Here is a 22,773-nt window from a genome sequence, read left to right as displayed (position 1 = left end):
AGTCTTTATCAAGTTGAGATAAAGACCATCTATTCCAATTTTCTGTGGGTTATTTTTTTATCATGAATGGGTGTTGAATTTTGTCAAATGCTTTTTCTGCATCTATTGAGAGGATCATATGGTTTTTGTCCTTGACTTTGTTAATGAACTCAAAACAATCAGCACCCCCAAATATAAAGACCCAATTCAAAAATGGGTATCTGAAATTAACAGACATTTCTCAGACAAAGAAGTAAATGCAGCAAGTAAACATATGAAAAAATGTTCCACATCACTGGTCATTGAAGAGATGCAGATGAAAACAACACTGAGATTTCACCTCACCCCACAAAGAATGGCTGCTATCAAGATATCAAACAATAACAAATATTGGCGGGATTGTGGGGAAAAAGGAACCCTTCTCCATTCTTAGTGGGAGTACAGACTGGTACAACCACTATGGAAATCAATATGGAGATACCTCAAAGAACTGGGACTAGAGGTTCCATTTGACCCAGCCATCCTTCTGCTGGGTATCTTTCCAAAAGAATTAAAAGAATCATATCACAGAGATATATGTGCACCTATGTTTATATCGGCACAGTTTGTAATAGCGAAAACTTGGAAACAGCCCATTTGCCCATCAGTTGGAAACTGGATAAAGAAGATGCGGTTTTTCTATAAAATGGAATATTACTCCACCATAAAGAATGAGAAATTAGATTCATTCATAGGAAAATGGATACATACTGAGGATGTACTCCTAAGTGAAATAAATAAGTCACACATGTGTAAATACCGAATAGTTTCTCTGGTGTGAATAAACTATAATAGTATGCAAGACCCTAATGATATAATGGACAATTTGAAATAGGAAGAAAGGGGCTAAAGGTGTAGGAAAAGTGGGAAGGGTAGGGGAAAGGGAATAAGGGAAAAGAAAAAAATATGAGAAAATGAGAAAATGGAAATGAAGTGTTTGTAAAGGGGAGAGGAGGAGAGGGTGAAGGGAGGTCAGGGACAAGGGGAAAAATGAGAACCAAGACCTGTCATGTAAAGGTACAAGGTCCCAATAATGAATGTAACTGTACTGTATACCTAAAACGTACCAATAAACTCAATGAGGAAAAAAAAAATCTGTATTAAAAAAACTGAAGCAAAAGCCATAAAAATTTATATGAAACAAAAAACAGAATCTGTGAAACAAGTTGCAATCTATGAAGCAAAGGTACAAGATCCCAGTAATGAAAAACTGTACTGTCTACCTAGAATGTACCAATAAATTAAATAAAAGTAAAAAAAAAAACTATGTATGAAAAAAAACCTCTTACCTCCGACTAGTAATCTTGGTGGAAGACCTCCAAATTGATATAGGGGAAAGAGATGTAATTCCCAAACCTGCTAGATAGCCGAAATGCAAGTTCATGTTCTCTACAATCGAAGAATGAATTCTAGGAACAATGGATGTTAAGAGTAGAAAAAATTTATTGAGGGAAAGAAAGCTTCAGTCTGAGAGAGACGGAAGGGGGACCAGAAAGTGGGTTGTCCTAAAAATTAATTTTAAAAAGCCTGTTACTTTATTAGCTTCTGTTAGCACTGAGTCTCGAAGTTCCTTTTTTACCCTCATGGAAGAACTTTGAACTTAGGCAGGCATGTATTTCCAGTGCTTTTTCGAAACATCAACTAGACTTTTGCTCAAAAGGCTTGTGGTGAGTCCTTGATTTCAAAATCGCTACATTTTTAAGAAGCAATAACATTCAGGAATTCTTCCTAGAATTTTATAAAGACTAAATAGATACTGCATAACTTGGAGCAGGGAGATGTCTCCTTTGTAAAACTTGTGAGAATCCTCGGGGAAGTAATAAGGAACTAAAGAGACTGCATCAAACCTCTACCATTGAGGGTCCGGGATTTTAGCTCAGTGGTTCCGGTGCCTGCCTCACAAGTGCAAGGGCCCAAGTTCTATCCCCAGTTCCAAAAACAAACAAACAAACAGAAAAACCCTCTACCATTGAAAGGATAAACTCAGCCAGAAAAGAAAGCTGGAGAAGTGAAAATCTGTAATGGGTGGCTGCATCTCTTGGATTAGAACAAAAGAGAAATAAAAATTGGGGGAGGATGACTTCATGTATTTCATCTATTTCATTTGCATTCATCTATTCTAATTTACATGTAGAGTGACAGATTTTCAGGTATTAAAAATGACAGATTCCAAAGGAAACAATGTTTCTTCCTTTTTCCACAGATATTAGAAATCTTTAAACAAGTCTGGTTGGGTTTCCTTTTATGGAGAAAAAATGGCTAGAAGAGAACTCAATAGTCCCCATATTTGTGTGTGTGTGTGTGTGTGTGTGTGTGTGTGTGTGTGTTTATGCATGCCCATGCAGGGGATCAAACCCAGGGCTTTGGCCATGCTAGGCAAGTGTTCTATCACTGAAATATGTCCCAGCTCCATAGTTCCATTCTTAGAGTAAATTGCTGCTCTGCATATGCCTAGGTGAGCACTACATGTCACCTGATACATGTCAATGTTATTAGCTCCTGTTTGTTTCTGTATGTTTCATGTGGTTGTCAGCCTTACCATCCACATGTTCCCAGACTCCTCCAATCTTTTAAAGTCAGAATATTTAAGTATTTTTTCAGCTAAGATAGTGCTGGCTTATATAATAAGTCTTCAGTGTTCACAGTTAGGGGTCTGGTACTGTTTTCTTTGCTTCCTAATTTTGCTAGTAGCAGAAACAGCCTTTTTGCAGTAATGAGTATTGGATCTGGCTACATTGTCTACACTGATCACTCAGAGGACAAATACCCAAACTTTATTGTCATATTTCACCTAGTATGTTGATAGAGAATGGCAAGCTCCACTGAAAATCCTCCAATGAAGTTAGGATATGTTCCCCTCCAAACAAATTCCATGTTTTGATAGAACCAGGGGTTCTATCCTTTCAAGTAGCATTTCTGCTCTTAATGCACACTTGGCCATTATCCTACTTTAAAATGTTGCCATGAATCAGAGGAAAACCTTTTAAGGCCACTTTCCACCTGATTTAATGTTTACTTTTTGTTCAAAGAATAAACAACCTTAGAATTATTTTCCTTTGTTCATTTTGGTTCCATGCACAGGGCCTATAAAAACAAAAGAGAGATGAGACACCATTTTGCTGCTCTGTGAGATGTAATTTTGAGTCTAACAGGAATAATGCACATTATTGAATTAATAATGCTTTTTGGCATGAATCTAAAATATTGACAATAAAATGCCTGGCCCTAAGGATTCAATGTATGTGTGCAAATGAATTCGCTACAGAGATGCAGAGCACAACTCTGTGTATATCTAAATGAAGCCAAAGATTTCTACATCATGCCCCTTCCCAAAGTGGCCCCCACTAGAGGATTTCTAACAAACTGCTTTCTAGACCTCTCACCAGAGATACTCCGGTGAAGTCACTTCTATATGTGGTTGCAAAAATGGATTAAGTATAAATCATGAGCATGACAGCAATCAACCCAGCTGGCTGGAGATAGGGTGTGGGAATGAGGAACATAGTGAGAAAAGAGCAAACTTCTTCCCAAGCTGTCCCCAAGTTGTCCCTTTGCCTCTTGGATTTCATTCTGTGTGCTGCCTCTTCTATTGGAAACCACAAAATGTATCTACTTCACTGAATTTTAGTCTTTATTTCATGCATCTCTCCATTACAACACACAATAGGCACATTGTTATAAGTATTTAAATGTCTGACCCTGCACTCGCCCATCCTACTCCACGCATTGAAGCCCTCATGAGCAAACACTGGGCCTTTTATAAACATTGTACCTCCCTCGTTTACATACTTTGATGTGGTACACAGTAGGTGTACAACAAATGCGTGTCCAATAAATGGGTAAATGCAATCTCCTCATCCCTTGCAGCCTTTAGGGGCTTCTGAGAAATAGAAATTGAAGACTAGTTTGCAGAACTGTATATTCATGAGCAAAAAGTACTGTTTACAGTCTGTCAAAAATGTCATACTTCTCTGTAACGTTATTTCTTTAAAGACAAACTTGAAGCATATGAAAAAAAAACTGCAGATTGAGATTTCCAAAATACGTATTATGCCTACTTGCTTTTTGATTGAAGTAGAAATTTTAGCCATTGTGATAAAAAGTAAAGCCATTTCTGTACATCAATAGATAGATGAATCAGTTCCTCAGAAAACAAACATTTGAATACCTCTGACTTTAAGTCTGAGACATCCGTGAAGGGTCTTCACTGGTCCAGGCAGTCTCTTAACAGGAATGTCTGGTTTTTGGTTCCAGAATTCATCCCACAGGCATTTGGAATGCCCTTGTCCCAAGTCATTGCCAATGACAGGGCCTATAAACTCAAGCAGGACTTGCAGAGGGATGAACAGAAGGATTCATCTGATTTCATGGCTTCCCTCCTGCCATTTGGAAGTAAAAGACACAACAAAGAAGTCTCAAGCAGTAACTCATCTCTCAGCTCCACCTCAGAAACACCAAACGAGTTGACGTCTCCCACTACTCCAGAACCAGCTCCCCGGGCCAGGAGACGGGTGAGTTGGCTGGGATTGTCTCTGAACTGATGCTAGGAAAACTGAAGATGTGTAAAGTTGTTCTCTGAGTCTGTAATCATGAGAAAGCTGGATATCTAGTTTGGGTCCATTCCATTGAGGGAGAATTTTCACTCAGTGTATGGCGGACTACAGCCTTCAAGTTTTCCTCTGTCCCCCATGGCATCCTGAACATTCAGCAGTATTGACCCTAACACTGGTCTGCCATCTTTTTCTGTCTTGCTAGGCTTTTCTGCTAGATGCCAAGGCTTGAGGGAAGGGCACGGTGATTTTAATTCTTCAATATCAGTCTGGGAACGAGACTGGCCAAACACCTTGGCCTATTAGGCGTTTATAAATAATGCGATTTTCCCTTATCATTGGCTTATATTTTTCCTGAACCAGAACTATAGATTACTATATGTAGCGTCTTTCAAATCAAGACTGCAACAATATGGCACTAATTCTCAAGTGAGTACTATGTTCTAGGCACTGTGCTACTTGACATTTCAAATTTGAAACCTGAAAAGCTGAGGTTTTCAGGTACAGGGGCTGGTGAATGGCTGAGCGAATTGATGAGCATCTGTCTCTAAGACTTCCTGGGTCACTAGGAATCTCTCCCTTTCCTCTGGCCTGGAGGCCCTAAGTCTTTGCCACCTCTAGGCACTGAAGGCTGCCCTAGTTAAAACTGTTGACACACTGCCACTTACAATCCACATTTCACAATCACCCACCAACATTCAGAACGTCTCCAAGGTAAAGCAAGATCTGAAACCCTGCCTTCCTTTATGGTACTGACTATGTTTAAAAATAAAGAAATGACAAAATTATGAAGTACTTGAATTTATACAATAAGCTTATCATCGCTCAGATTGCATATAAACTCATATGACAATGAGAACAAAAGTCTAAATTGGAGCTTTCTGGGCATCTAATGCTAGGCAGTGGACTTCCCAAATGCCTTATCTCTCTCTATGCCCCGCTGGACACCAACAGCTAACTTCTCGCTGCATTCTTCAGCTCAGATGGGTGGCTATAGCACACGTTTACCATTCCTAGGATGCTAACCCCCCTTCCATCTTCCAGCACATCTCTCTGATGAGGGCTTTCTCAAATGGCCAGAGGCTCTTGGCATAAGCAAATGGCAGGTTATAAAGTATTGAGTAGATAATGTCACCTCCATGCCCCTACCAGAGGCTGTCCTTAGTCAGTGATCCCTGATACTTAGTGTATAAATACCCAATTCCCTCACTGTTTAGAGGGTGAGCTCCGAGGCACAGGATCTACATCATCTCCTGGAGTTCCTCTGGAACTGAATTTCGATTCTGTGGCTTCCCTCCTGCCGTTTGGAAATATAAGACAAAACAAAGAACTCTCAAGCAGTAACTCATCTCTCAGCTCCACCTCAGAAACACCAAACGAGTCGACCTCTGAATTCCAGCTGTCCACAAGGCTAGTGGGCTTGATAATCCTCCCTTCATTGGGTGTCCTTTCTCAGTGTCATTTCCCCTTGCCTCTACAGGTGTTTCCTGGGACCACCTCCCTAATAAAGCACTTTGTTTTGCTTCTGCAGAAAACTGAACTAAGACTGTTTTATGGAAACTTCCTATTCTTAAAATCTGCTTCTTAGAGCCATAGTTGAGGCTTGTTTTTTTATTCACAAGATTTCTGACTTTACCTCATTCATTGAGTATGTGATTTTTGTTTTCTTTTTTCAAGAAATGAAGTGGTTGGGTTAAAATATTTTAATTATATGTTTGCCATTTCTTGTCTTCCACTTGGAAAATTTGGTCTACTGTTGAGATTGTAATTGCCAATACCTTGCCCTATGTTGTAGAGATTTCCTGACTTTCAGAAAGCATTTACTTTTTTTTCCTTTGTTTGATACAAATGGAATAATTAATTAAACTAAGCAGCATTATTTTGAAAGTGATAAACAGTCATGGGCAAAAGCATTTATAGGGTAGGAACTGGAGGCAGCTCTTGTTCTTTTCTCTGTCCTCTTGTTTAAATCTGTGCATCATTTTACAGGGTGCCATGTCAGTGGATTCCATCACTGATCTGGATGACAACCACTCTCGACTGCTGGAAGCTTTGCAACTCTCCTTGCCTGCTGAGGCGCAAAACAAAAAAGAAAAGGCCAGAGATAAAAAACTCAGTCTGAATCCTATTTACAGACAGGTCCCCAGGCTGGTGGACAGCTGCTGTCAGCATCTGGAAAAGCATGGTATGTAGATTTGTGTCTCAACCATCGAGTCAAGAATCACTCCTTTTAGCACCCGATTTCCCTTCTGTGTTTCTTTCATTAGGCTTTCGACTAAAAATACCTTTGTGAAGAAAGCATACAGATGTGTTTGCTTAAGAGATTACTGAGCTCAACAAGATTGCTGGAGGGCAGGGAATCAGTTTGATGGTATTTGCACTACTCAGACCCCAAGGGTCCTCAGAAGTGACCCTGGCCAAGCAGTTTAGGAAAGGGTCACTTCTATTGGGATGGATCTGTGCCCACGGCCTCCTTCAAACAGATCAGAATCACATATCTTTTTTATACATTGACACTTCTACAGTGTCTCCTTTAAAAATAAGAGTCTACCTTCTTTTAAAAAGGATTTGAAAATCATTGTTTAAGTGAATAAAAATACATTTTTTCCTCCTTGAGTTTATTGGTACATTTTAGGTACACAGTACAGTTACATTCATCATTGGGATACCGTACCCTTACATGACAGGTCTTGGTTCTCATTTTTTCCCCTTGTCCCTGCCCTACCTTCACCCCCTCCTCCCCTCCCCATTTGCAAACATTTTATTTCCATTTTTTTCTTTCCCTTATTACCTTTCCCCTACCCTTCTCACTTTCCCTAAAAATACATTATTTTAAAAACAAATTTACATATGACTATTTGTAGTTTTGTGGAAAATGTTCACTTAAAATTTCTCCAGATTATCCCTTTGCAACTCAGTTCTAGTTAATATGTTAACTTTAAAATGATGGACAGCTCCTCACATTTTTATTGACTCATCAAACTGCCATTTCCATGCTCTAAATTTGTTTGCTATAGTGTTAGTGTGCATCTTATGGACATAGGAAAAGTTTCTCAAATGCCTCTTTACTCTAAAAATAATACACTTATTGTAATAAAGAACCTAAAGACCAAAGAAAATTCTGAGTCTACCACGCATATATGATTATTGTCACCGATTATGTCCATGTATTTCTTTGTAATGCAGATGAGACTTTATAAAAAGATTACAGGTTTATCTAAATTTCTAATCACTTTGTTATATATGGAAATCACTGGATAATGGAGTGACTTAATAAAATTAATATAGTTAATCCTGATTTTTATACAAATTTTAAGTGTAGATTTTTAAATTTTCTTTACTTTATTTTTCATATATCGATATTTCACTTATATACCTTGAAAACTCTATCTATAGATAGATAGATAGATAGAGGAGATATAGATATATAGACATGTGGATTTGGACCAAAGTTTTCCTCCAAGGCCTGATTCTATTCCAGGTTTTTATGGTGTTTTGACCAGATGGCACCAGAAAAATTAGAGACACATTCAAATTCAAGCAAATATTCTAACATTGGTTGCTTTAAATCAATGGAAAAAGAGCAAACTTCAAAGCATTTCTTGCATAAGACTTTATTTGCTTGTTTTTGAAATAGGAAGCAGAGGACAGCAATCACTTTAATCTTATAAGCATTTGTCAGTGATTTTTTTCACCCTCTCTAAAATTGATCTGGGACAATTATATTAGTCTCATCCATATTCCGTAGCTAACACTTCTTCACTTGTATTTCATTCAAATGCTTTCTACACAATTAGGTCAAAACTCCTTAAGTATCCTCAATTGCCCAAAATTTCCATTTCCAAAAACCATTTCCATTTCCAAAAACCAGATGAAATAGTTGTATAACAGAGAGTCAAATTATATTATGCTTCTGGGATTTAGGCTGGTTTTAGGGTGGGGCTGATTGCTCATTGTGCCTGCCCTGGTTTCTTGAAAGTTCCTAAGCCTGATATTGAGGTGCTTTTGGGTCCGATTTCCATTTTAGTTTCTGATAAAAAGGAAGAACGGTGATCACGTCAGTTTCTGGGACAGGATACAGCAAAGTCCCATTTCTTTTTTCAGATTGTTGCCTTTTCAACGTCCACCTGTTTTTATCAGTGACTGTCTTAAGTCATGATTAGTGAATACCTAGAGTGTATCTTGTCTTTGAGGAAAATCACTGTCGAGCTATGTCAGAAAAAGGCATTAACTTTCTAAAGGTTCCCATTTGTTCTCCCTTAAAAAATTATATTAAATTTTAAAGCCTTAAAATAGAGTATATAGACAATTAAAGCACAAAGGAATTATAGCAATTAATATCTAGTTTTTAACAAGTTATTTTTAAATCACAGTTTTACTGAGTTGGAAAGTACTGTGATTGATGAAATAATGTCATAGAACTGGGCATTTCTGAACAGCCTAGAGAAATTCAGCCAAATGAATAGTCTCACTTGTGTAGAAAATCCCCCTATATGATATCTCACTTCTGTAGAAATTCTAAATATTCAGATACCGTCTTAGAATAAGAAAGTAGGAAGCTAAATTCGAAATTGCTCAGACCTTCTAATATACTAAAATTTTCTACATTGCCTATAGGAGATTCACTCCGTTCACTCAGGGCTTATTTTTCGCTATATGATAGGATATGTCAGGTACCATTCTAAGTATTCTATATGCATTAGTTCATTGAATCATTGAGCAACCTTTGAAGGTGGTACTTCGCATGCTTCGTTTGAGAAAAGCAATATAATTATGTATTTTATTCCAAATAGTGGATGTTTCTGTTCTCACGTTCCCAGACAGGTAGAAACAATAAATTAGATTAGATTAAGGGTTAGCCTCAGTTATGAGGTAGACAAATCGATGTCAGTAGCAAAGAAGAGACAGAAGTCCTTTGAAAACAAAATCCCACCCAAGTGCAAAGTACAAATATATGCTCTTATGCAAATCAACAGTAACTAGCTTCTTACTGCAATTCTCTCAAATTATTCTGGAGAATCAGGACAGCACATTTAAGTTGCAGTACTGATAAATGGAATATTTATTCATATCCATCTCTTCTAACTAAACCCGCTGGAAAACCAACAAAAATTGTTACCATGGAAAGACTATAAAGCAAACATACAAAAATCTATTAACAATGTAAAAGCAATGATCAGCTATAATAATGAAATAATAATAACATAATAATGACTACTATAATAATGAAACCACTCATATGAATATCAGAAATATATACCCAGAATGTTTGTAATGATATGCAAGACACTACTTAACAAATTGATGCTCTCTCTGTTTTGGGATGGAAAAATTAATGTTATAAAGATTTAAATTCTGTCCAAATCAATTATACATTGTACTATTCAGAAGGTTTTGGGTGGCAGATGAAAGGAACCCAGATGAAACAAGATTAAGCAAAATGCCCTCTCCCCAGAAAAACCAACAATCCTTATTTATATCCTGGGGGTCTGATCTATATGCAGCCATGGCTGAATCAAAGATTCAGAGGATTCCCTGAGCAGTCTGTGTTTGCTGGCTTCACTCTCAGGCCGACGACTTCATGTGGCTCCAAATGGCCCTTGAAAACTCCAATCTGGCATCATTCTCATAACTGATTATCCCAAAGGAATGGAAAATGAGCTGCCACCAATGAAATAAATATGGATGAAGCATGTTAGTTTTGATGGTTCATGGCTCCAAAAGAAAAGGAGAGCCATTTGGATGTTCTGAGGCCCCCAAACCTCTTGCATTCTTACCCACCTGAACCAGAGAAAACTCTGGCTTTTAACTTTTAGCTCCTAGGAAATAGGGGAGAACAGAGGATACAAATGACCCATGGAGTATCAAAAGTCCAGATGGTGGGAAGATGGAAAGTGGGAAGTCAATGCTTTTTTTTTTCTGTACTGAGGATTGAACCTAAGGACATCCCCCTGACCTACAACCCGGCCCTTTTTAAATTTTCTATTTTGAGACAGAGTCTCGCTAAGTTGCCCAGACTTGTCTCAAACTTGTGTTCCTCCTACATGTTATTTCTTAATCAAGCAAGTTACTGTGTAGGAGGAAAAGTAGAAGGAGAGGAGAGATATATAGATTAAGAGACTAAAAGATATATTGATCATATCACATTTTGTGAACCTTATGTGGACACTACCTAGAAATTTAATGCTATTAGAAAACTAGAAAAGTTCTAACGTGTGGTAGTGATGTTGCTTGTTAAAGAGATGTAACTTTTTACAGCACTATTGATGGTTTAGGTCAGATAATTCTTTTTGTATATTCATTAAGCCTATAATTCCATATCTAGAATATTATCCTAAGACAGTAAGACATATGATCAAAAGCATTTACACAGAATTATTTGGAGTAAAGCCACTGATAATAGCAAAATAAACCTGTGTGTTTTGAAGGGACTTATATTCCATTCAGGGGGGTAAGTGGAGGAAATTGTGGCTCATTCAACAGAATATTTGAATTCATTTTCAATGAGAGTTATGGGAAATCTTTACAGACATAAAAATTCGTATGACCTAATGTTGAAATAAAGCAGTAGCATTCTCCCTACTAATAGAAAGATAGATAACATATATGTATGTAGTATGATCTCAAGTCAGTATTTTTTCACAGAAAATAGGCTGAATAGAAATAAACCAAAATTTTAAGTAATCATTTATACATCAAGTATGTCTCAAAGTACTATTTTACATTTTCTTTATTCTATAGATTTTATTTAAGAAATATGTTTTAATTATGATTAGACAAATAAGACATTTCTATTTTAAGATTCATGTTTTTGTAATTACTCCAAATAATGAAAAATGTGAAAATATTCTATTTTGTATGGAGAAGTTGTAGAAAGATAATATCGTGGAAATTTTTTTTGCAGAAATGTTTAATAAAATAATGTTGGTGCTCAAAGAACTAACATCTAGGTATGTAGAGATCATAAAGAGTGTGAAATGAAGAAGTATCATATGCTGTTAGTTCCTATTGCTCTGCATGTCAGCTCTGCACTAGCATGCGGCTCTCTTTCTAGTTTGATTTCTTCTGAAGTCTCAAGCCATAAAACAAAGTTCTTGATTTTGTTTGCTTATTTTCAGGCCTCCAGACAGTGGGGATATTCCGAGTGGGAAGCTCAAAAAAGAGAGTGAGACAAGTAAGTGAAAAATGAAGATCATATTGTCCATTTCACTTTCGGCTTAACAGAATCACCGTGGGCAAACTGCAAGCTGCTGCACATTCCCTTCTGCATATCTTTGCCCTCCGACCAATTATCTTATAATTGAGTGCCAGGATATGAAGCAGCACAACTCAGAAGCTCAGAGAAGTTGTAATAGAGTTAGGATCAAAGGACTGAGAGAAAATGTCTGAAAGTGTCTGTGCCGTTTTCAGCCAAAAAGAACTTTTTTATAAACAGCTTAGTGGGGCTGTTAAAGGTGAAGATTCAGAAAGTGCCTAATCAGTAAGTTACGATAAATAGAAAACCACTGCCACCAATTTTCACTGAAGTTTGCTATGAAAATGCCATTAACATTCCCATCACATAAGGTGCCAAGTTTAGCCCTTTCCTTTCTTTTTTAAAATGAACTGTATTGATACATTTCTGATATATATAACGATCACATGCATCACAGGGAATTTGTATCTGTATATAATACATCCTGATTCTTCTTTTCTCCCCATTCCCCTTGCCTTCCTTTGATCCTTCTTCTCCTCCCTATTTACAAAAGCTTTGTTTCCATTTTTCTCTTCTCTTCTCCCTTTTTTTTTCCTTTTCCTTTCCCTTTCCCGCTGCCTGGCTTTCCTTCCCTTGTCAACATTTTCTTCTTACTTCCCAATATCTATCATCCATTTTGTTTCTTATTTACCCCTTGGGTTTCTTACACCAGAGAAACAATGCGATATGTAAACCTGTGTGTCCTTATTTCACTCAACTGTATATTCTCAAGGTTCATCCGTTTCCCTAAAAATGTCTCGTTTATCTTTTATGGCAGAGTAGTACTCCATTATATGTAAAAACTGCATTTTCTTTATCCACTCATCCACTGATGGGAATTGGGCTGTTTCTAAGACTTAGCTGTTACAAATTGTGCTGCTATAAACATGGGTGTGTGGATATCACTGTGGTACAATGCTTTTAACTCTTTGGGGAAAAGACCAAGAAAAGGAATAGCTCAGTCGAATGGAACCTCTAGTTTAATTTTCTTTTTAGGTATCTCCGTACTGATTTCCATACTAGTTGTACCAGTTTACACCCCCACCAACACGGGAGAAGGGTTCCTTTTCCCCCACAGCCTCAGCATATACCTTTACTTTCTTAAAAATAAACAGTTCTTAAGTTTCCATGGAGCCATGGATCCCCAATTCAATTTTAATGAGGAGTATATTCTTTGATTTTGTTACAGCATTCTCACAACAATAGTTTGATATTAGACCATCAGCAATATGTGCGTGTGATCAGACAAGTGTCTGTGTTCAAAATGGCTTCATAAAAGGCAAATCATCCTCTAACATGAAGTCATTTGTTGGTCAAAGTAAATTAAAATGCTGTTTTCACTCCGTTGCTCCCACCAAAAGGCCATAAGGGGCTCAGCAATTCAAAAATAAAGCCAAGTGAAAATAAATTTTAGTTGGATGAAGCTAAAGAAATTATATTTGTTCATATTAATTAAAAGTAATTGAAATAAATGCTCTCTCATGTATTTCTTTTGTCAAGCTAAAAGTAACTTTTAAATCAGCGATGTTTTCTGGTTGGTTTTTCATATCAATGCTCACACAAGAGACATTAAATATTTAAAATTTTACAATAGGACTTACAAGAAGGAAGATAGTAGAACAATGCTACTTAGGCCCCTGCCTGTAGAATATTACAGAATATTTTCACAAATATCATTTCTTTGAATCTGCCCACCAGCTATGCATGTAGCTGCCTTCACCCCCTGCTTTCAAGGCTTAGAGAAATTTAGGAATTTCATTCCAGATCACACAATTTAACCAGTCACTATGACTTCATAGGCAAAGCTGTTTCCACAGTCCATTCTTTCTGCATGTGTGTGCTCAGAAAAGAAACATGGTGTGTCTGAGTAATCAGTCGGAGGGGCACCAGTAGAAGGCCTCTTAATTCTGCCTGCCTGACATGCTCACGGCAAGTTATCAGGAATCGGTGATCGCTTTGGGGCAGTGATAGGGACTCTAATCAGGTGGGCAGCTGGCAAGGACCAAAAACTATCCATCACTTACATCTGAGTCCACCAAAGGGAAAGAAATCTTTGCATGGAGATTTAAGGGTTACCCAGTAAAAATATAATTAGTGGTTACGAAGAGCTAGATTCCAGGTATAAAATAAATTCTAATTTTCTCCCCGTTTTAATGGTGTCACTTTGTAGCATCCTGTACTTTTCCTTCAGGAACACTAATCAAAACTTTAAGAGCTAATCATTTGTAGGATTACCTGATTATCACCTCATCTCTCTACTAGCCGAAGAGATGGAGAGTAGGGACTTTGACTGCCCTCTTTGCCTTTATCAGCACGCTTTAAAGGCCTGTAATAGCTCTTGGTACACAGAAAAAATGCAGTAAATCTTTGTTGAAAAAATGGACGAATGATTGAACAAACAAAATATTATAGAAGTTTATGGCACAGTGTAAATTCACAGACTTTCATTGCTATTTCTACAGCAGAGAGCACTGCATAAGAGCAGTTGAGCCATCACAGGTGAAAGCAGGATGTGGAGCTATTATTCTCTTGCTATTGTGTTGTCCAGTGGCTTTAAATGCTAATGGACTTAGTTATGATTAAGGCAGGGGATCCTCATAATTGTTCACAAGACTCTTTTGACAAATCCAAGACAGCTTTTATTTATATATTGTCATCTTGTAAGCCTCAGTCATGAATATCTTATCAGGATATTTAGTTTAATCATTTGCAGAATATTATCCTTGCTTTCTTGTGACATTAGTAGACTCTCAAAATCCCAACATGGTAGGACTGGTGCCATACAGATCTGTTGTGTAATAGACTGACTCCTCCCTCCCACATTCATCAGAATTCTGTTCTGCTCTTTACCTTTTTTTCCAGCCTTCCCACTGGTCTTTCTGAGCCTTCTGCTTACATCATTAATATCAAACCCACTGATGGTTTTATGATATATATGTCAGAGCCGAGTTGTATAGACTGCAGATCAAGACAACATGTTGTTTGTTGAAACTTAATACTAAGTGTCATGGTCAAAACATTTTTCTTGGGGAACTCTTAACACTGAGGGACAGTGCTGGTAAGCGATTGCCACTTGACCCATTATTGTTGCAGTTACGTGAGGAATTTGACCGTGGGATTGATGTCTCTCTGGAAGAGGAGCACAGTGTTCATGATGTGGCAGCCTTGTTGAAGGAGTTCCTGAGGGACATGCCAGACCCGCTTCTCACCAGGGAGCTGTACACAGCTTTCATCAACACTCTCTGTATGTAATGTAGCCATATTTATGGGAAACTACTTTGAAATACCAGGATGTCCAGCTCACTCATCAAAGCTTTGTGCATGTGCTTTCTGACAACTGCTTTTGTCCTTATTTATGGGTCTCTAATGAATGGGCTATTTGGGGAATTTTCTGAGATTTACCCTGGGGAGAATTAGCAAGAAGAAAGCCACAATAAAACAAATGGAAATGGCCAAGAAGAATTTGGAATACTTTCAAATGACCCCCAGGACAGTAGAAAGTGCTGTAAAATGATGATTTGGAGTACCAGCGAGAGTTCTTGTTGAGTCGGTGCCTAAACATGAATTGGTGTTTCTGGTATGAGGAAGTCCAGAACTCAGAATGAGAACTCAGGATAGGGGAGGGCAGGCAGCATTTTAGGAGAAGCAAGATGGCATAGCCAAGTGCCAGGACGTTTAGCATAGTTACTTCTGAGCCATAGATAGATCCCCAATGGAGGAGGAACAGAGAGTGCAGGACAGAAGGATAGGCCAGAGCTGTGGCAGTCTACACACCCTTCTCCCTCCAATGCTGTAAGGTCAGCGAGATCACAACTGAGAGCAAAGACACTATCTTTGTGACATGCCTGAGTATTGCCAATTGTCTATTGCTCAACCGAAAAGGGCCTCAAATCATTACAAACTCAAAGTTCAGAGTATCTACCAATTCTCAACTGTGTCTTTACCAACAAGTGACTGAAATCCAGTAAGTCTGCATGAGAAAGGCCAGAGAAAGGACAGAGAAGAAAGTAAGGAGAATGGAGTTACCTTTGCCCTAATTTCTCTAGGTGATATATTTCTTCATGTCGCAGAGACTTGTGGCTAAGTTGTTAAAGCAATGAGAGAATGGATGAAGGCAGGACATTGCACTTGCCTTGGTAACCTTTTTTTTTTAAAAGACAGCTGAGAGAGGCCTTTCCTCCTTTATGCCTGAATAGCCCGAACTCCCCTTACTCTTACTTAGAACACCTCTTTCTGCCTTGCACAGTGTTGGAACCAGAAGAGCAGCTGGGCACCTTGCAGCTCCTCATTTACCTTCTACCTTCCTGCAACTGCGACACCCTTCACCGTCTCCTACAGTTCCTCTCCATCGTGGCCAGGCATGCCGATGACAATGTCAGTGAAGATGGGCAAGAGGTATGACCCATTTGCCACTGTGGACTCTGTGATTCTTCCTCTCTCCCATTTTCAAAGGGGCCAAGGCATCCATACGACCAAATATTTCAGCTGGAGAATATGATGCCACACCATTTCTGTCCTATCTGTTTGAGAAGAGCCTGTGGGATGGTTCCTAAGAGCACAGAGGATGTTATCTTTCGTGCATGTTTCAAGAATGCTTGGAAGTGAGATTGTCATTTTCCACAATGGTGTTTTACTGAATTCCATGTCCTTGAATTCCATGTATGAGAAGACAGACAGTGAGAGAGAGAGGCACTTGTACTTATATAAAAGCACAGTAGTGGAGATGAGAAGAGGTTGCCATCCTTGATACTGTTTAATGTGGAGCCCAAATATGACATTTCCTCTATTCTTCCAGTTTGTCCCTGGAGTTCTCATCTGCACTATAGCAAGAAATCCAGTATCGCCTATTAGAAGGGTTCTTTCTCTCTGTAAATTTTCCCATAAAATAGGGACTTGCTGAATGCAATGAGGGTCTTTCCTGCTTCCAAGACAGATGTGGAAGGGACTGGAAGGTCTGATCTTTGCTGTTGCATCTTTTTTTTACTTGGTGCTACTGAGTATGGAACCCAGGGCTTCACATATGTTAGGTGACTGCTCTACCTCTGAGCTACATTCCCAGACCTTTTGACATGGTGTTTTGATGACACATGGTGTTAAATGCTAAAGGTAAGTTCAACACAGTCCCGTGGACCCTTTAACATATTCTAGTTCAGCCTGGTCCCAACTCAGAACCCTGTGTGATACCACACCCCAGTAATCTGAGTTCTTAGACGCTGGTTCCCTTTGATCACACTAGTGCTTCAAGGTGGTTTTTTTTTTTTTTTTTTTCATTTCTGCTTTAGACAAATGAGATGCTGGCCCCCATTTTAAGTGGTCTACCAGCAAATGCCCTATTTAGTCTTCCCCTTCACCAGAGACCTCTTCCTCTTTGATCACATGCAATCACACTTCTCCCTGACATTGGATTTTCTCAAATTCTTTAATATGCTAACATGCCTGGAAATCGATAAGGGGCCAGAGGCATTCATGATTTACTCAGCCAAAGTAACTTAAATCCCTGGTAAGCAGAGCTCCACTGTATCATGTATTCAGTTCTGTGCTTATCAAATTTAGTTCCCAAAGAACATGTCCATATATAATTTTTTTTTACTCTAATCAAGAAAGGCAGTCCTGCATATCTTCTTCTCCTCCTCCTCCTCCTTATGAGTGTGAGAATGGAACTTTCCTGAGTCAGTCATTTGTCTCCATAGGAGTTATAATTAGTGAAACCCTGCTGGCTTTGGGTTTGGTAATATTGTCCCGACACCTTATTTCAGCCTATGCAGCCCTCGATGGTAAACTATAATTCTTATAATTGTTACATACTTGTATTACCCGTCTGGGTATCAGACTTGATTGGCTGCAAATATTACAGAAGCTGTGGAGTCATCTGCCTGATGGCTGAGTAAAGACAGAGCCCTATCTTGGAAGATATACCAGTTGCCTCTGACGTTTTTTTTTTTCTTTTTGGTACTGGGGATTGAACTCGGGTCCTTGCTCCTGCAAGGCAGGCCACCGAACCGCTGAGCTAAATCCCCGGCCCATGACATTTTTTAAGTACTATGTGAGAAGGAGAATGTTGAGTCTCAGGTGATTAAGGAGATTTAAGATTTCCTCAATGTAAGGAAAGCAAAAAGTCCAATTGAATTTTTTATTGCCTTTTTGGAGTCATCCTCAGATATTTTTCAGTCCAAAAGCTACTCCAAGAAGAAGACAGTATTATTGGATAGGTATAAATGGAAATTTGCATACTGGAATGCTAGCTACCATTCATGCCTTGCCTACCAATTAATAGCTTTGTGCCAGGTAGATGGATGGACAGACAGACAATAGCTAATTCTAATAGAAAAAAAATAAAGAGGTATCATTGACCCCATGTTTCAGAGGTAGAACCTGAGAGCCAAAGAGGTGAGGTAACTTACCCAGCATCCCACAGGGAATGTCCATTTAGAGTCATACTAAGTGGCACGTTTTTGTATTTTGTAGTTCTGGGGGAAGTGCCATGTGCACGATAATCACTGTAGATTTGCAGTTATTAGTACAATATCCCAGCAGATGACGGTAAAAGATCTTGACAAAGAGCCTCCTTTTTCTATTTCTCCCAAAGTCATCATATTGACTAGTGGTTAGGTTGGCTCCATAACTAGTAAATGCCTAGATGTGGCTCAAGCCCAAACCAGTCTAATTACACAGAAAAAAATATACACTAGGATTTAGAAGCAATAAAATAAAACTCTACTGATAACTAGTTCAGGGTTTCCCAACTTCTGCACAGTGGATATTTGGGGCAAAGTCATGCTTTACTGTGAAAGCTGCTCTTGCATTGTAGGTTGTTCAGCAGCATCCCTATCCTCTCCTCTGCATACTAATTCTAGTAGTAGCATCCAGCCACCGACACACACACACACACACACACACACACACACACAAGCTGTGACAAACATTGCCTCCAGAAATTTCCAAATTCCTCCTTAGGTTGAGAAGAATCAAAGTCATCTGTGGCTGAGAATATCTGGTAGCTCTGTAATTCACTAACCATGTGTTCGTGGGTAAATCTATTAAAATTCCTCAACCTGGGTTTCCTCATCTGAATTTAGGGAATAAAAATTCTTCACTTTAAGAGCCAGGCATGGTGGTGGGCACCTGTAGATTATAGCTACTAGGAAGGCTGAGGCAAGAGAACAGATTGAGCCTGTGAGTTTAGGACACATCAGAACTCCTCTAAAAATCAAGCAATCAATCAATCTTCAACTGGCACTGTGCAGTATCTGAGAAGCCTAGTTTACTTTAAAAAATATGATAATACCCAGATGTTCTTGGCCTAAATCTTGTTTCAAAATGAATGACTAAAATCCAGTGATTAAAGCAGCAGGGAAAATATAAGGACATTACTTTCTTGAAAAGGTTAGAAGTGACAGGAAAGCAAGCAGCCTGTACAGCCAGCTTAGACTCAAGAAAAGGCTACGGAACAGAGGAGTACTGAGGGAGAAAACAGGAAATTGGGCCATGCTCATAGAGTGCTGAATGCCTCTGTGAGGGTAAGTGATTGATTCCTTTAAAATGTGAGACTTTGAAAGCAGGTGATATAACCCACGCTGTAGTTTAGAGACAGAGGAAGAGTAAGCTACGAAGCTTTGGTACACTGGCAATATGGAAAACAATTCTCTTATAAATGTTTCCATTTAGGTATGGCCTTGGTATTTGAATTGTGCATGTCCTTAGCACCTGCCTTGAGTTCTTCTAAAGCAGTGATTGTTGTTCAGGAATTTTCAGTGGCTGTTCCAAAGATGCTGTGGCTTGTAAGAAGCAGAGGAGGTGAGGACCCAAGACAAACACAAAATCAGGAAATGCAGTACAGAATCACTGCAGAAACATAGAGAAGGGGCTTACATGGGCTACATGAGCTTGAAATGGCACCATGGAGAATTGATGGAAGGGATACAGCAAAGGTTGTATAGGGATTGAGTAGATAGGCCATGTAAGCATGTCATGTGATTAGGAGTAGGCTGTACCCTTGTGGTAGAAGTGAAGTGTAGAGGGAGAGGAACCAGAGGGAGGGTCTTTGTTTACTGTATGTTTTGTTGGTTTAGCGTGTACCTGTAGAGAACAGAGAATGGACAGACTCGAGAAGGGTAAATACAAAATGTAAAATATGGTCAGGAAATAAAGCATTTCTCAACTTCTCTTTCATATTTGTCCGTTTACATTATCTATTTGTTAGCTTGTTGTTTTATGAACTGAAGCATGAAAAAGAACTGAACCAGATTGTGGAAAGGCTTGAATGATCACACAGGCTTTGCCAGCACCTTGCTGCATGACCTTGCCTTTGTGAAAAAGAGGAAGAAGAAGGAAACTAGAGTTGGGGTCAGGGAAGGCCTGAACTTCCTCATCTATAAAGTGAACATATTATTTCCTCTGTAATTGGTGCTTAAAATTCAATGCATCATTAACTGGTGGGATCTTAAAAATATCTAAAAGAAGGTATGAGAGGATTTGCTTACTAAAATCAGTGCTTTTTTGGAGCAAAATAGTGGTATTTTATTGATCTGTGTTATTTTGCCATCTTGTATTTGTTTTGTGTTATTATTTTTGCTTAGCCTATTATTTGAATTGCGCCTTAAGGAAAAGAGAAATTCCCAAATGTAAGAAACATCCCAAACAGTAGTTTTTCAGAGAGTCCAAGAAGCCCCTGGCATTGCATAGAAACTATGATGTGAGTGTGTACTTGTTTGGTCAGAGAGTGTATAGGGGGTACTGAGTCTCAAAGGGTCTAAGCACGAAGCAAAATGAATCAATGTAGAGTTGCGATTGCTGATCTTGAGGTTCATGCCTCTAGGAAGCAGTGAGCTGGCTTTGGAACTCTGTTTTCCTCACCTCAGCCTCCTCCAGCGCTGCTTAAAGCTCATATTCCCATCTCCCCATTGCCATGGCAGGATCTGCCACACAGGAACGAATGGGAGGAGGTACAAAAGACTGTAGAGCTGCCTTGGGTGCAGCTGCCAGCTTTGCTTCTTGCTGGACCACCTCAAGACTCTGGGAACCACTGTTCCCCCATTCTGTCTATTAAAGAGGACAAAAACAACAGCTGGTTCATAAACTTGTAGTGAAAAAGAGTTAAAATAGTCTGTGGGAAGCCCCTAGACCAGTGTCTGTAAGCATTAGGCTTTTAATAAATGTGAGCTATTTTTATGAGGCTTAGAAATGATCTAAGAGTACTTATGTACTGAAAATAATAGTTTGCCTCGAATTGGCCAGCTAATTAAATCATGCAATAATGGCCTCGCCTCTTGTGTATATATTACCTAACTATATCATATAGACACAAATGTATTCTGAAACATAAAGAGCAAGGGGAGAAGATGTTGAGCAAGTCCCCTTTCCAGTTTAAAAAAACAAAAATAAAAACAAAAAACAAAACAAAAAGTGGGAACAAACCACAGCAGTTTGGTCTGCAGCTGGAATCTATGTGCAATTTTACAGACAGATTGCATTGCATTCCCAGAATAGCAACCAAAGGAGAGAGCGGAAACAGAGCTCTGGATTGTCCTTGTACTAAACATTCTTTTAAAAGAAAACAAAATCTTCTATTTGTTAATGTTAAAGAAAAAGAGAAAATCCTAATATTACTTTAAAAGGGAGAGGGGAAGCCTTCCCGACACCTCTGAGTACCAAAGGGAGGAATCTGAAAATGACATATTTTATTTTATCCTTAACCATGAATGGCCAGGAAGGGAAATGAAAACAGTTCAGGCTTTATGTCAGTGAAATAAAATAAAGAAAAATGATTGAAGATCCTGCATAAAAAGTACTTTCCTTCAAATTCTAGTGTTTACCACATGGAATGGTTTCTGTTGGTGACCTAACACTTTCCTGAAAACAGCCTCACCTTTTAAACATAAAACAAACCGTGTGGCCTACCAGAGTTGCAGAACAGGCTAGCCAACCAGCTTTGGGCTGCACAGAATGTGTGGGGAGACTCGGGAGCTTCCTATTGGCTGTTCATTAGGGCTTGCGAATTCTATGTTGGATACCCACGTGTTTCTCAGAGGCTCTGTAGATCTTTCTAGGGAAAACATCCTGTAACACCCCCATGACCCAATCATCTGAACACATAGGACATTTGGAGGACATTTTAGATATAAATCATGACTGCATATATGTACATATACACATAGGAAAGCATAGGAGCAGCTGGCTCTTGGAAATGGTGGAATTATGGGTATTTTGCTTCTATATGCCTACCTGTGCTCTGTATTTATTAATATATTGAACATGAACAATTTCTTTATACTTCAAACTAAAGAATAGTTCCTTTTGCCAGCAGGCTGGTGCATTCCTATAATCCCAGCACTCTGGGAGGCTGAGGCATGAGGATCATAAATTAAAGCCTAGGCTGGGCAATTTAGCAACTTAACAAGACTCGTCTCAAAATAAAAAAATTTAAATTTAAAAGGTCTGGAGATATAGCTCAGTGGAAAACCCTGATTTCAATCCCCAGTTCTTCACAAAGAAATTTTTTTTACTACTTCCCATTCTTCAACCTATACCAACCCCCATCTTTGTTCTTTCTCCGTATATGTGAGACCTTTTAAAGAAAGTTTCTCCACTCACTGTTTCGACTTCCTGCTGCACTACTGAAATGGCTCGGAGCTAGGCCATTAGAACCATCAGAGAGTCTGATCTGGAGGGAAATGTAGTATGAGAATCTCAGTGAACATCTGCCACAGGGGTAACACATTTGAAATTCCCCTCTATTCTCATACAGAATCCTCTTGTCTTGAGTCACCATCTAAACTGCTTTCTCTGATCTGGCCCTGCCTGGCTTACCTGCAACAGCCCTGCCCACTGGGCTTCCTGGCACTCTTTGGTGCATTTCACTTGTTTGCAATTGCCCATGGTATTTTCTCCACTGTGAAACAGACCCCTGCCTCAAACCCTCTGCTTTTCAGCCTAGTGCACTCTATTCTTCCCCTGAATTTGTAGACAAATACT

General features: G+C 38.9%; 1 protein-coding gene across 3 annotated transcripts in view; it reads left to right on the top strand.

Moving 5' to 3' along the window:
* Positions 1–22,773, top strand: part of Arhgap6 (Rho GTPase activating protein 6) — a 493,644-nt gene that overhangs the window by 444,068 nt on the left and 26,803 nt on the right. For all 3 annotated transcript variants that reach the window (XR_778334.2, XR_002025035.1, XM_010613980.2), the window contains exons 4-8: positions 4,273–4,529; positions 6,558–6,753; positions 11,687–11,742; positions 14,896–15,046; positions 16,049–16,197. Coding sequence is in view for 1 of the 3 variants with exons in the window: in XM_010613980.2 (XP_010612282.1) it covers positions 4,273–4,529; positions 6,558–6,753; positions 11,687–11,742; positions 14,896–15,046; positions 16,049–16,197 (809 nt within the window). In the remaining 2 variants the exon portion in view is untranslated. The remainder of the gene's footprint in view (positions 1–4,272; positions 4,530–6,557; positions 6,754–11,686; positions 11,743–14,895; positions 15,047–16,048; positions 16,198–22,773) is intronic.

Source organism: Fukomys damarensis, unplaced genomic scaffold (genome assembly GCF_012274545.1).
Source record: "Fukomys damarensis isolate Sample0158 unplaced genomic scaffold, DMR_v1.0_HiC HiC_scaffold_39, whole genome shotgun sequence".
Classification (NCBI taxonomy): Eukaryota; Metazoa; Chordata; class Mammalia; order Rodentia; family Bathyergidae; genus Fukomys; species Fukomys damarensis.
This window is presented reverse-complemented; position numbering and strand designations above follow the sequence as displayed.